The following is a 14,927-nucleotide window of genomic DNA, read 5'->3' on the forward strand; positions in this document are numbered from 1 at the left end:
AGTACTCGCACTATTTGTTGTTGCTACGTTTGCTCCACAGGTAGCTAGCACACTTACATGCTTATACACACATTTGTATGTACAGTATATTAACGTAAATAGGAGTGTGGTTTACATGTGTTTGTTTACCGTTCCATTGATTCCATTCTAGCCATTATAATGATCCTGTCCTCCTATAGCTCCTCCCACCAGCCTATACTGATGGACATAAACCTATATCTCCTCCCACCAGCCTACACTGATGGACATAAACCTATAGCTCCTCCCACCAGCCTACACTGATGGACATAAACCATTGTGGTTGGTTTGTATAGTGTACAGTACCTCCCATGGACTCCTTTTGTGATATTTTGTAGTTTTGCAGAAATGTTTGTTACACACCTGTTCTGAGTCCTGTGTCTTCCATGCTGAATGGTGTAAATGGTGTCAGATTGTTTTAGCTCTCGTTTAACATTCTTGTACGCTGTAAATAAGTGTTGTTCCTGTCTGTTTAAAACAATGTAAATACAGAAAGATTTTTTTTAAAGAACAAACTTAAAAATGCCTCCTTGTGCTGTTATTTTTTATTACTTTGAGACCTGGTGTCAATGATCTAAAATGCTTTTCATTCGGTAATGTGTTGTGAGTGAACTATCCAGAAGGTGGTGGTCGTGTACAGCTCTATGTCAAAGGTAACAGTTGCAATTTATGTAGGTCTAATGGTAAAACAATCTCGTAATAGACTATTTTTAACTGTTCCATGGCCCCTTGCCCTGAGAGAGTAGAGACTGGTTTATCCAGTTGCACAATCACTACAGAAACTCAAAGCATCTTGTAGCTGATAAGAGGGGTGGGATATTTTCACAGGGGCTCTCCCATGAGTACACATTTTCACACGGGAGACAAGGATGCCTTTTTGTTTGTTGTCTGTGTAGTAGTCGGGATTGCATTTATTTTTGATCTTCTGCATAAATTAAAGACTAATATCATAAATTTATATTATTCACCCTTACATGTCCTTTCTTTAATTGTTTATGCCCACTTACTGCAGGAAGTAACACAGGCATAGGGAAGATGACTGCACTAGATCTGGCCAGGGGAGGTGCTAGAGTCATCCTGGCCTGCCGCAGCAAACAGAGCTGAGGCTGCGCTCGCTGACATCAAGAGGGTGGGAGGAGAATGAACACTCTTTGACCATAAACTAATAATGACCAGTAGTTTATGGCTAGTAATTTTTGTTTTTTCTACAGCGGTTTTAGGATTTATTAATTATGATTTGTGTGTATGAAAATAATAAAGTAACGTGTGTCCTGTAGGAGAGTGGGAGCAATGAGGTGGTGCTCATGCATCTGGTTCTGGGCAGTCTGAAGTCTGTTCGCTCCTTCGCTGAAACCTTCCTAAAGACTGAGTGCAGATTGGACCTGCTCATCAACAATGCAGGTGTGGCTTGTACTGGCTGTTTGCAGCAACGCTGTGACCAGCTTTCAATACACTTGATCTTATACAACACTTTTAGTCATGTACAGACAGCCTTTTCCAGAGGGACTTGAAGTTAGTACTAAATGAAGTTTCACAAGAGCCTGTGTACAGAGACTGAACATGCAGCCATGGTGTTGTAGGCTACACATTATGATCCAGCCAAAAGAGCTTGCTGGACTGCATTCTCAACTGCCCAAGCCTGCCAACCATGGCACCTGTCCAATATTACTCATGTAATATCCCAATTCTGACACCAGTGTAACATTTTTGGAAGTGAGGCAGCTGGTATCATTTTTGGAAAGTAAAATGTTAATATTTTCCTCCCTGTTGTCTCAGGTATTTACATGCCAGGCACCACAGAGGATGGCTTGGGGATGATGTTTGGTGTCAACCACATTGGTCACTTCCTGTTGACCAACCTGCTTCTGGACCATTTGAATAAGTGCGGTCAGAGTCGAGTGGTCAACGTGGCGTCCGTGGGTCATAACTTCGGCACCATTGACTTCAACTGTTTGAACACTCACAAGGAGGTGGGGGTTGGTGATGCGTTCATGGATGTCTTCACCACATACTGTAACAGCAAGCTGTGTAATGTTCTCTTCAACCATGAGCTAGCCAAGAGATTACACGGCACAAACGTTACCTGCTACACCCTCCACCCAGGTCAGTACAGTACACCTCCGTATGTATGAAAGATTGCCCAAGTATAGATTAGAATGACTTGTCCTGTATTGATCTGTTGAAATGCAGTATTTGTTTTTGCATCCCCAGGTGGCTGAATAGTAAATGTATTGGCATGCAGTTTTAACCTACAGGGACATGTTTATGTAGTTTTTCAGGAGCCATCAACTCTGAGCTGACTCGCGGCATCAACAAGGTGGCCATGTTGCTGATGAAGCCTTTTTCATGTTCTTTTTCAAGAACTCTGTGGCGGGGTCTCAGACCACCCTGCACTGTGCCCTGCAGGAGGGCCTGGAGCCCCTGTCTGGATGCTACTTCTCTAACTGTACAGTCAGGAACCTCTATCCTAAGGCCAGAGATGATGCGGTGGCCAAGAAGCTATGGGAAGTCCAGTGTGATTCTGAGTGGGCTTTCATCTTAAGAAACTCACTCTAACTCAGCAGTTTTAACTGGACTGCAAGCTACTATCCAATATCCTGTGTTTTTTCCAAACTACTTTTTTGGGTTATCCTTTATAAAATGTACGTACATAGAAGTGCATTCGGAAAGTATTCAGGCCACTTGATTTGATTCCACATTTTGTTACGTTACATCCTAATATGTATTACATTGTTTTTTCCCCTCAATCCCTCAATCTACACACAATATCCCAAAATGACAAAGCAAAAACAAGTTTGTAGATTTTTTTGCAACTGTATTAAAAATAAAAAACATTAAATATCACATTTACATAAGTATTGAGACCCTTTACTCAGTACTTAGTTGAAGCACCTTTGGCAGTGATTATAGCCTCAAGTCTTCTTGGGTTTGACGGTACAAGCTTGGCACAACTGTATTTGGGAAGTTTCTCTCATTCTTCGCTGCAGATCCTCTCAAGCTCTGTCAGGTTGAATGGGGAGTGTCGCCAGAGCTATTTTCTGGTCTCCAGGGATGTTTAATCATGTTCAAGTCTGGGCTCTGGCTGGGCCACTCAAGGACATTCATAGACTTGTCCCGAAGCCACTCCTGCGTTGTTTTGACCTTGTGCTGAAGGTCATTGTCCTGTTGGAAGGTGAACCTTTGCCCTGTCTGAGGTCCTGAATGCTCTGGAGCAGGATTTCATCAAGGATCTCTCTAGTTTGAGGCGTTCATCTTTCCCTCGATCCTGACTAGTCTCCCAGTCCCTGCCGCTGAAAAACATCCCCACAGCATGATGCTGACACCGCCATGCTTCTCTGCAGGGATGGTGCCAGGTTTCCTCCAGACATGATGCTTGGCATTCAGGCCAAATAGTTCAATCTTGGTTTCATCAGACCAGAGAATCTTGTTTCTCCTTTAGCACTCCACCAATCAGTCCTTTTAGACGTGTATTGGCCAACTCCAAGCGGGCTATCGTGCCTTTTACTGAGGAGTGGTTTCTGTCTGGCCACTCTACCATAAAGTCCTGATTGGTAGAGTGATGCAGAGATGGTTGTACTTCTGGAAAGTTCTCCCATCACTACAGAGGAACTCTGGAGCTCTGTCAGAGTGACCATCGGGTTCTTGGTCACCTCCCTGACCAATGCCCTTCTCCCCCTGATTTGCTCAGTTTGGCTGGGCTGCCAGCTCTAGGAATAGTGTTGGTGGTCCCAAACTTCTTCCATTTAAGAATGATTCGGTCCACTGTCTTTGGGTCCCTTCTCCAGATCTGTGCCTCGACATAATCGTGTCTTGGAGCTCTACGGACAATTCCTTCGACATCATGGCTTGGTTTTTGCTCTGACAATGCCCTGTCAACTGTGGGGCTTGTCTGACATTTTTACACAGAGACATTCAAAGTCAATCTAAATTAATCGTCTTTTATTTGTCAGCTCGCTGGAGAGCTTCTAACCAACTCAATACACCATAGTACACATCTCCATCAGGATCTCTGCTTAGGCAGTTGTCTTATATACAGTATTCACAGACAAGTTATATTTGCATGATTTAGGATAATCAATGAAACATTACCGTTTTGTTTCATTCATGTGACCGACCAATACCTCAAGGCTTCTTCTCTCTAAGCTGAGACCTTGAAATGGAGATCTCTTTCATTCTCAAAACAAGGTCTGGGCCTACTGCAAATTTGAAGCCACTGATAGTGAGGATTCGTTCAGTCAGCCACTTGCATGAACACAGAAATTGATTTGTAGAATAGCACATGAATAGAACACAAGAGATTTGTTATACGAAAAGCACAGACATTAAAATGTCCATTACAGGAACTTGTTATATAGACGTGTGCCTTTCCAAATCATGTCCAAATCAATTGAATTTATCACAGGTGGATTCCAATCAAGTTGTAGAAACATCTCAAGGATGATCAATGGAAACAGGATCAATTTTGAGTCTCATAGCAAAGGGTCTGAATACTTATGTAAATAAGGTATTTATGTTTTTAATTTTTAATAAATTTGCTCAAATAAAAAAAGTTTTGCTTTGTCATTATGGGGATACTGTGTGTAGATTAATGAGGAAATGTAGGAAAAGTCAAGGCGTCTGAATGCTTTCTGAATGCACCATATATGAATGAACCTAGCATTGATTTATGGGACATTTCATTTATGGACATGCATATATTCATATTCCTTACAAAACAGTAAGTAAACCTAAACTGTTAAGAATGTTTACTCTTGATTGTTTTATGATGGCTCAAACTGTACAATTCATATCTTCTGCCTAAGTATCCTCCTAACAATTTGTCAGCCTAAATTAGAATTTAAAGGCAGCACTTATGCCTGCCCTGCAGAAATAGAGAGATTTGAGCATGAAAGCTTCAGTAGAAGAATCCAAACAAAGCAAAGGGAAAAAAAACTCAAATGTGCCTGTGCAGTCCAAAGGGGTGTGGTTTAGGCTTTCTCGGAACTCAACAGGAAGTAGATCTCTTTGCGCAATAGAGTAACCGTGAGAATAAGTGTGCAGTAAGAAATTCTGGAGTGAGCAGTGTGTTCTATTAATTCTCTTTACTGAGTGTTGCACAGGATCTGAGCTCAATGGCTGTGTTTCTTCTTTTGGCTGGACTGGTAGTGGTGGGCTATATGATTTTTCATAATATCTTTGTCAAAGGGGCAGTTTGCAAGAGCAATGTGAAACTGCATGGGAAAACTGTAATTGTAACAGGTGAGCCTGTTTTTGTCTGCTTTCTGTGTTTCCCTTCATTGACACCGGAGGAAAGTTAATGGCACTGTTATGTAATAATGTTGAGTAGATGTAATGTTCTTTGCCTGTACATCATTTAATATATATAGTGTTGTTAAATTCATTTAACTTAGTTTATTATTCTTTTTAAAAACATTTTCCCTGGTTATAGAACTCAACAAATTACTCTTTTTGCGGCAAGCTGTAGGGGAGACTGGGGGCAATTGTAACACCTTGAATTTCTCCAAACAGAAACAAACAAGTGATGAAACTCTCTTAGTAAATGCCCATTTAGGTTCTCTCCCTGCTTGAAGAGTTTCAGGCAAATATCTCAATATTTGCTATCCCACAATTATTCAAAACTAACATTAAATCACCTTGTCGTCCTGTAGAGTGGTAAATATGTTGTAAACAGGTATCATTTGGACACAATCAGACTATTCAGATGTTTTGAGAGGAACCGAATGGCCATCCACAAATAGGGGTGTTACTGAAAATATTGGTTATGTACTTAGAAATAATTGTTTGTTGCAAAATCATTAGATACTATATGTATATAATCATTCATAAACAATGTATTTGAAGTTAATGGAGTTTATTTGGTTTATTTCTTTGGTGTTACATTTCACCCTAGCTACTGTTACAATTGCTCCTGGCACGGTGGCAAATGTAACATCCCGATTTTAAAGATTAAAATCAAGATTGTAATCTGACCGTTTTATGTACAGACCTATAAATGGTATGAATGTTTAGGAGACTAATGTAAGTTCTTATATCAAAAAATCACTTCCGTAGTTCAAGTGGTCTCTGAGCAATAGAGTAAAATATGTTTATTTTTATAAATATATATATTTTTACTATTCCTCCCGGTCTCCCCTACATTGCATTAATCCTAATAATACTAATTCTACAGGAAGTAACACAGGCATAGGGAAGATGACAGCGCTAGATCTGGCCAGGAGAGGTGCCAGGGTCATCCTGGCCTGCCGCAACAAACAGAGAGCTGAGGCTGCGCTCGCTGACATCAAGAGGGTGAGGAGAGATTCAACAATCTCTGACCTACTTTACATTAGCAGATTTTGTTATTTCATCACAATCTTCATGTGGTGGCTGTGAAAAGAGGAAATTTGGAAAATGTTCAATGAAATGTGGACTGAGTAACAAAGAAATGTGTGTCCTGTAGGAGAGTGGGAGCAATGAGGTGGTGTTCATGCATCTGGATCTGGGCAGTCTGAAGTCTGTTCGCTCCTTTGCTGAAACCTTCCTAAAGACTGAGCGCAGATTGGACCTGCTCATCAACAATGCAGGTAAAGTAGGCTTGAGGAGGTGTTGTTGGACCTCTCTCTCTCTCTCTCTCTGGGTGTATCTCAATGGTCCTAAACGGTTTCCTTTCCCTCTACTCTATCCTTTATTTGCACTGGCATGACAGGTGAAAGCAATACACCTGTCCTGTTCCTTTGCATCAATGCAGGATGAAGGAAAGGCTGTGAGGAGATGAGGCTACTAAAGACTATTAAGATGCACCCTGAACTCCCATCAACCTCCCATAGAAGTGATTATGGATAAATAATGGCTCGATTCCATGTTTCCTCTCAGGTATTTACATGCAGGGCAGCACAGAAGACGGCTTGGGGATGATGTTTGGTGTCAACTACATCGGTCACTTCCTGTTGACCAACCTGCTTCTGGACCGTCTGAAGGAGTGCGGTCCGAGTCGAGTGGTCAACGTGGCGTCCTTGGGCCATAATTTTGGCAAAATTGATTTCAACTGCTTGAGCACTCACAAGGAGTTAGGTGTTGGCGAGTCTGCCACGGACATCTTTAACATCTATTGCAACAGCAAGCTGTGTAACGTTGTCTTCACCCATGAGCTGGCCAAAAGACTGAAGGACACAAATGTTACCTGCTACAGCCTCCACCCTGGTCAGTGCTGCTAAGTCAGGCGTCCAATTTCATTTGACCATGTATAAAACTTTTGAATGTATCTGGTATCTGCAGTTTTCAAGTAAGTTCTTGGTTTAATTTAAAGTAGAATAAGATGACTAATGTTCCAGTCCAAGCTCTTCTCTGTCCTGGCACCCCAATGGTGGAACAAGCCTCCCCATAATGTCAGGGCAGCGGACTCCTTGGCCATCTTCCGACAAAGTCTTAAAACCTGTCTCTTTTAAGCGATTATGTTATTGTCTCACCTAGCTATCTTAAGATGAATGCACTAATGTAAGTTGCTCTGGATAAGAGTGTCTGCTAATTGACTAAAATATATATATCTTTTTTTTGTGGATGAATAACTTAACTCTAGTGCTTGTGTCTTTTTCTCCTAGGTATAATTGAAACTGAGCTGGGCCGTTACGCCAACTCTGCATTTTTAATGCTGTTGAAGCCCATCTCAATGTTGTTCTTCAAGAACTCTGTGGCGGGGTCTCAGACCACCCTGCACTGTGCCCTGCAGGAGGGCCTGGAGCCCCTGTCTGGATGCTATTTCTCTAACTGTACAGTCAGGAACGTCTATCCTAAGGCCAGAGATGATGCGGTGGCCAAGAAGCTATGGGAAGTCAGTGAGAGTCTGTGTGGACTCCTGTGAAAGCCTCCCACTGTGATTCAAGCTCTCCTCAGTGTGCAAGATGATTTTTGACATTTGAGTGGACTTGCCCTTTAAATCATTCAACCATGTCAAAGAAATTCTAAAAGTGCTTACTCCGTGTGATTAGTATATAGGACTGATCTTGTGCATTAACTTCTAAGTTCTTACCATAGGTTCCTTAGGGTGTTCCACTCTGCCCTAGTAGATATATCTGGAACATAATTAAACGACCCACCCAAAACTGTGCATGCTGGAATGAATTAAACCATGAAGTGGCAAAAAGGATGAAGAAGCATAGGCCTACTGGGCAATTCAAGACTTATGGAAATAAAGTATGTGTTCCTCAATGAGGCTGTTGTATATTCATTGGTTGTATAATAATTGTGCCAGCACTGAACAGTGCATCCATTCATATTTTAGATAATGTTACCCCGTGGTTAAAGATCATGTGCACATGGCCGAGGAGCTGATGCTGTTTGTTGCCTTGATCATGTGCATTTGAATTAAAAACCAGGGCTGAAAAGAGTACAGATATATCTCACTCAAGTAGAAGTACTGTTACTTTAGTACAATTTCTACTCAAGTTGAAGTCAAACGAATGGTGTAAAAAAACGACTTCAAGTCAAATGAATTGAGTTGCTTTTAAAATATAAACATTGACCATGATAATTATCTAATTTTGCTAAGGTTACCTAAATATTGTTACACATTTTCCTTGCATTCAATTGAAAAAGGAATAGAGGCAATGAATGTAGAGGAACTCAGTGAATTTATTTTCTGAATTATAAGTCACATCTGTATGTAAAATGATTAACATTTTAATACAAACATTCAAAGCAATTCAAATGTATTGAATTTGTTTGTTTTTTAACTATACAAAATAAAGTGCATAAACAAAGTTTCCAGATGTCAATATATTTCAGCCTCCAGAAATAAACATGTCTAATTCTTTCAACCATTCAGAGTCCCTCATTCATCCTTCTATTACTGTTAATGGGACCGGCTGACATTCACTCACCCTTTAACTCTTTCCTTCACTCACTCCCTCACCCAAACTCACTGCACAAACTCCCTCTTTTTTATTTTATTTTACTAGGCAAGTCAGTTAAGAACAAATTCTTATTTTCAATGACAGCCTAGGAACAGTGGGTTAACTGCCTGTTCAGGGGCAGAATGACAGATTTGTACCTCGGGGATTTGAACTTGCAACCTTTTGGTTACTAGTCCAACGCTCTAACCACTAGGCTACCCTGCTGCCCCTCACTCCCTCACCCAAACTCACTGCACAAACTCCCTCTCACTCACTCCCTCACCCAAACTCCCTCTTTCACTCACTCCCTCACACAAACTCACTGCACAAACTCCCTCTTTCACTCACTCCCTCACCCAAACTCACTGCACAAACTCCCCTTTTCACTCACTCCCTCACCCAAACTCACTGCACAAACTCCCTCTTTCACCCACTCCCTCACCCAAACTCACTGCACAAACTCCCTCTTTCACTCACTCTCTCACCCAAATTCACTGCACAAACTCCCTCTTTCACTCACTCCCTCACCCAAACTCACTGCACAAACTCCCTCTTTCACTCACTCCCTCACCCAAACTCACTGCACAAACTCCCTCTCACTCATTCGTCATCAGTGGTGGAAAGAGTACTGAAATATCCTACTCAAGTAAATGTACAGTTTAATACAATTTTACTCAAGTAGAGGTAAAATTACTAACTTTTAAAACTACTTTAAAAAGTACAAGTACTCAGAACAACTGCTCAATTACTGTAACGAGAGTAGTTGCAATTAATTACTTTACACCTTTAAAAAACAGGCTTGCAAAATATGTAATAATGTATGAATCATTTGTGATTGAGAGGCCTAAAGAGGAAGTAAACTACTAGTGCCAATAAATGGTTTAGATTTACAGTGGTCACAAAACCATTGATAGTCGATCACCAAACATTTGTTATGAAAAAGGCTTGCGCTGGGAAGGCAAAATGTTCCCATGTTTCTCAAGATATAACTCCGTTTACCCGGCAGGCCCAGAGAGCATATCAAGTGGACCTATTATCTACCGCTCGCCAAACATAGCTCAGATCACCATGTCTGCACTTTTCTTGTGCCATTGACTAGAGACTAAACGAATAGAGCAAATACAGTTTTTAATGAGTAAATTCATGTTTAAATTGTTAGCACTGTCAAGACTTTGTTCAACAGTTTTATAAGCCATAAAATGTGCGTTTCGATAGGCTTTCGAGGTTATTTGTCTTTTTTAAATATCTAGGAATAGTACAATTTCTCTGGTCATAGGAGTAACAACATGAATTGCTGCATGAGGCAAAATGTATGCAGTGTGAGTTGAGTCATCAACTGGAACTGGAAGACTGTCAGATTTCCTCGGTTGAGGGAGGAAGAGAGGAGGGACGGTGAGTCGGGTGAGGTGCAGCTTCACGGCGGCTCCCTCCTTCCCCCCAGATTGACCATCAGATGCTGGTCATCTGTACAGTAAAAAAACGATTTATTATGCTCACTTGGCTCACAAGAAATACCACATATTATATATTACTAGTGTGATCATATAGGCCTAACTACATTTTTAAAATTAAAAAATGGCCTGAGAAGAACAACATTGGCAGGGCAATTCAAAGCGTAGTTAATATGTAGTGATCATGTATTGGCATGGTTTTTTAATTAATGTTTTTATTTTTTTTTTAAATCTGAGATGTTGATCTCGGATTCCATTTCACTCCGAAAGTTGATCTATGCCCTCAATATGGAGCCGATTTTCATGCAGATTACAAAAACGACATCTGGTGGAATACTTCCATACTGCAGGTATAAATTAAACCCGGAAGCTGTTGAGGGCGTAATAAAAACAAAAACAGCACATGCCGTATGTTAGCCAGCGGAACTTTGATAGCTTTCAAACTAAATTACATTCCCGAATTCGGAAACAACGCCCGGTACTGTAATAATGTCGGTTTTGCTATCTATTCTGGCAGTAGGAATTGCGTTGTATTTGATACTTTATTACAATGTGATCAGAGGATCAAGATGCACGAGCTCTGTGACACTGAAAGGAAAGACTGCTATTGTAACTGGTTAGTTAGGCACATTTTGTTGCCTTACTGTGTGATGGGGACTGATTTAGTGTGCGCACGTTTCACGTGGAAGACCTTTACATTAACATGTGTTTTGTTGTTCCCTAGGGAGTAACACTGGTATTGGAAAGGCTACTGCTTTGGATTTGGCCAAGAGAGGTGCCAGGGTCATCCTTGCCTGCCGCAGCAAACAGAGAGCTGAGGCTGCTGTCTATGATATCAGAAGGGTTAGAGGAGCCTTATTTATAACATAATGATCCAAATATTATGTTGTGGCATAGCCATCTCAATACATACTGATCAGGGATTTGTTTGCGCTGTGTGAAAATGTATGTTGTTCGAAACCACTGTTTGATTTCTCCTCTGTTCTGTAGGAGAGTGGGAGCAATGAGGTGGTGTTCATGCATCTGGATCTCGGCAGTCTGAAGTCTGTTCGCTCCTTTGCTGAAACCTTCCTGAAGACTGAACTCAGACTGGACCTGCTCATCAACAATGCAGGTATGGCAGAGAAAGAGGGAATGTAAACATTCATTCCCAATACATAAAACACACTTTCTCTATTCAGTGAACCCTATTGAATTAACATCTCTTCTTACCCTATGGATAAAATAATACACACATTTTAAGACAAATCTAGAAATACTTGGACATTATGTGTAGCCTTACTCCCTGTCTCTGGTCTCACTGTCTGTCACCTAGAATGACCTCAACTACCTCATACCCCTGCACATTGACTCAGTACTGGCACTCCTTTTAAATAGCCTCGTTATTTTGTGTTACTATTTCCTTTTTTTATTTAGCAAATATTTTTCTTACTTTTTAGCTCTACATTGTTGGGAATGGGCTCATAAGTAAGCATTTCAAGGTACTCTCTATACCTGTTGTATTCGGCTAATGTGACCAATAAAATGTGATTTGTTTCAGGAATGCTGGGGCCTGGCTACACTGAGGATGGGTTCGGCATGGTGTTTGGGGTAAACCACTTAGGCCACTTCCTGTTGACCTGCTTGCTGCTGGACCGGCTGAAGGAGTGTGGCCCTAGTCGTGTTGTCAACGTGTCGGCTCTCCTACACCGACTAGGCTCTGTCGACTTTGCCCTCCTGGGTACCCACAAGGACCTGGTGTCAGGCCAGTCCACCTGGCATAACTTCAGGGCCTACTGCCACAGCAAGCTGTGCAACGTGCTCTTCACCCGGGAGCTGGCCAACCTCCTGGAGGGGACCAGCGTTACCACCTACAGCCTCCACCCAGGTCAGTAGCTCTCCACCTACAGCCTCCACCCAGGTCAGTAGCTCTCTACCTACAGCCTCCACCCAGGTCAGTTGCTCTCCACATGAAGCCTCCACCCAGGTCAGTTGCTCTCCACCTACAGCCTCCACCCAGGTCAGTTGCTCTCCACCTAGAAGGGATCCTTCTTACTTGGTTTTACATTTGAGCTTTTCTGTAATCTATATGCAGACTGTTTAATGTTTCAGATGGCTAATATGTGTCAAGTGTGTATTGTATAGTGTGTTTTTACACTGCAGTACTGCGTTTTCAAAACATTGCAGACAATGTGGTTTATTCTATTCCATCCTATCCCATACTAAATTACCATTTGTCATTTAGGGGTCATTCACACTGAGTTTGGTCGCAACCTGAAACTATGGCAGAGGCTCTTTCTGGAGCCCATCTCTAAGCTTTTCTTCATGGATGCTGAGAGGGGAGCCCAGACCACCCTACACTGTGCCCTCCAAGAGGGGATCGAGCCGCTGAGTGGACGCTACTTCTCTTCATGTGCTCTACAGGAAGTAGGCGCCAAGGGGCGGGACGATGCTTTGGCTAGGAAGCTGTGGGAGGTGAGTGAGAGGCTATCCAACCTATCCTGAGAGACTGGGATTCTAGCCATGGCAAAGATTTTGGAATATACTGACAAGATATTGAACTCTCCACTCTAACAATGGTAAATAATGTCCGTGAAGGACTCTCTCTCTCTCTCTCTCTCTGACTAATGCCTTGTTATCACCAATGATGCCTTGTAACTTATGATTTTGCTTTGTATATTGGAATTCATTTCATTCACAATGTTATTAAATACTTACGTTCCGTTTCTAATGACCATTTCTTGATCTTAGTCAGCAATGTCAGTTAATAGACTTTGTTAATAAACAAATGATTCCAGGTGATTAATATAATGTCCTCCTACACCACTACTTCACAATTGTATTTTTGCACGGATGGAAGGAGTCCTCGCTCTCACTTTGCCTATTCGGGTCCAGTGGCCTTTAACAGCACAGAGGGATAATAATATATAATAATAATAATATAATAATATATAATAAATATATGCCATTTAGCAGACGCTTTTATCCAAAGCGACTTACAGTCATGTGTGCATACATTCTACATATGGGTGGTCCCGGGGATCGAACCCACTACCCTGGCGTTACAAGCGCCATGCTCTACCAACTGATAACACTTCCAAGGGATAACACTTCCAGTGAACTAACACCTTTAACAGCACAGAGGGATAACACTTCCAGTGAACTAACACCTTTAACAGCACAGAGGGATAACACTTCCAGTGAACAAACACCTTTAACAGCACAGAGGGATAACACTTCCATTAACTAACACCTTTAACAGCACAGAGGGATAACACTTCCATTAACTAACACCTTTAACAGCACAGAGGGATAACACTTCCATTAACTAACACCTTTAACAGCACAGAGGGATAACACTTCCAGTGAACTAACACCTTTAACAGCACAGAGGGATAACACTTCCAGTGAACTAACACCTTTAACAGCACAGAGGGATAACACTTCCATTAACTAACACCTTTAACAGCACAGAGGGATAACACTTCCATTAACTAACACCTTTAACAGCCCAGAGGGATAACACTTCCATTAACTAACACCTTTAACAGCACAGATGGATAACACTTCCAGTGAACAAACACCTTTAACATCACAGATGGATAACACTTCCATTAACTAACACCTTTAACAGCCCAGAGGGATAACACTTCCATTAACTAACACCTTTAACAGCCCAGAGGGATAACACTTCCATTAACTAACACCTTTAACAGCACAGAGGGATAACACTTCCAGTGAACAAACACCTTTAACATCACAGATGGATAACACTTCCATTAACTAACACCTTTAACAGCACAGAGGGATAACACTTCCAGTGAACAAACACCTTTAACAGCACAGAGGGATAACACTTCCAGTGAACTAACACCTTTAACAGGACAGAGGGATAACACTTCCATTAACTAACACCTTTAACAGCACAGAGGGATAACACTTCCAGTGAACTAACACCTTTAACAGCACAGAGGGATAACACTTCCATTAACTAACACCTTTAACAGCACAGAGGGATAACACTTCCATTAATTAACAGCACAGAGGGATAACACTTCCAGTGAACTAACACCTTTAACAGCACAGAGGGATAACACTTCCATTAACTAACACCTTAAACAGCACAGAGGGATAACACTTCCATTAACTAACACCTTTAACAGCACAGAGGGATAACACTTCCAGTGAACAAACACCTTTAACAGCACAGAGGGATAACACTTCCATTAACTAACACCTTTAACAGCACAGAGGGATAACACTTCCATTAATTAACAGCACAGAGGGATAACACTTCCAGTGAACTAACACCTTTAACAGCACAGAGGGATAACACTTCCAGTGAACAAACACCTTTAACATCACAGATGGATAACACTTCCATTAACTAACACCTTTAACAGCACAGAGGGATAACACTTCCAGTGAACAAACACCTTTAACAGCACAGAGGGATAACACTTCCATTAACTAACACCTTTAACAGCACAGAGGGATAACACTTCCATTAACAAACACCTTTAACAGCACAGAGGGATAACACTTCCATTAACTAACACCTTTAACAGCACAGAGGGATAACACTTCCATTAACTAACACCTTTAACAGCAC

General features: G+C 41.5%; 2 protein-coding genes and 1 pseudogene across 2 annotated transcripts; all 3 read left to right on the top strand.

Annotated features, from left to right (window-relative positions):
* Positions 1-856: 856 nt before the first annotated feature.
* LOC123992264 lies at positions 857-2,574 on the top strand (annotated as a pseudogene).
* A 2,451-nt stretch (positions 2,575-5,025) lies between these two features.
* On the top strand, positions 5,026-8,756 carry LOC123992639 (dehydrogenase/reductase SDR family member 13-like). Its single transcript, XM_046293957.1, has 5 exons — positions 5,026-5,256; positions 6,188-6,306; positions 6,458-6,581; positions 6,871-7,197; positions 7,596-8,756. Exons 1-5 carry the CDS (start codon positions 5,130-5,132, stop codon positions 7,853-7,855), a joined length of 957 nt encoding a protein of 318 aa, XP_046149913.1. The 5' UTR covers positions 5,026-5,129; the 3' UTR covers positions 7,856-8,756.
* Positions 8,757-10,704: 1,948 nt separating this feature from the next.
* On the top strand, positions 10,705-13,041 carry LOC123993903 (dehydrogenase/reductase SDR family member 13-like). Its single transcript, XM_046296376.1, has 5 exons — positions 10,705-10,952; positions 11,061-11,179; positions 11,327-11,450; positions 11,877-12,203; positions 12,561-13,041. The coding sequence occupies exons 1-5, from the start codon at positions 10,826-10,828 to the stop codon at positions 12,818-12,820; spliced, it is 957 nt and encodes a 318-aa protein (XP_046152332.1). The 5' UTR covers positions 10,705-10,825; the 3' UTR covers positions 12,821-13,041.
* Positions 13,042-14,927: the final 1,886 nt, after the last annotated feature.

The sequence above is a fragment of the Oncorhynchus gorbuscha genome, linkage group LG13 (assembly GCF_021184085.1).
Source record: "Oncorhynchus gorbuscha isolate QuinsamMale2020 ecotype Even-year linkage group LG13, OgorEven_v1.0, whole genome shotgun sequence".
In the NCBI taxonomy this organism is placed as follows: Eukaryota; Metazoa; Chordata; class Actinopteri; order Salmoniformes; family Salmonidae; genus Oncorhynchus; species Oncorhynchus gorbuscha.

Bases quoted from the DNA above. Each gene is read 5' to 3' on its own strand.
- LOC123992639 (XM_046293957.1), top strand. From the start codon at position 5,130: ATGGCTGTGTTTCTTCTTTTGGCTGGACTGGTAGTGGTGGGCTATATG. The intron at 5,257-6,187 runs GTGAGCCTGTTT...CTAATTCTACAG, and splicing joins GAAAACTGTAATTGTAACAG to GAAGTAACACAGGCATAGGG. The intron at 6,307-6,457 runs GTGAGGAGAGAT...TGTGTCCTGTAG, and splicing joins CGCTCGCTGACATCAAGAGG to GAGAGTGGGAGCAATGAGGT.
- LOC123993903 (XM_046296376.1), top strand. From the start codon at position 10,826: ATGTCGGTTTTGCTATCTATTCTGGCAGTAGGAATTGCGTTGTATTTG. The intron at 11,451-11,876 runs GTATGGCAGAGA...GATTTGTTTCAG, and splicing joins CCTGCTCATCAACAATGCAG to GAATGCTGGGGCCTGGCTAC. The intron at 12,204-12,560 runs GTCAGTAGCTCT...TTTGTCATTTAG, and splicing joins CACCTACAGCCTCCACCCAG to GGGTCATTCACACTGAGTTT.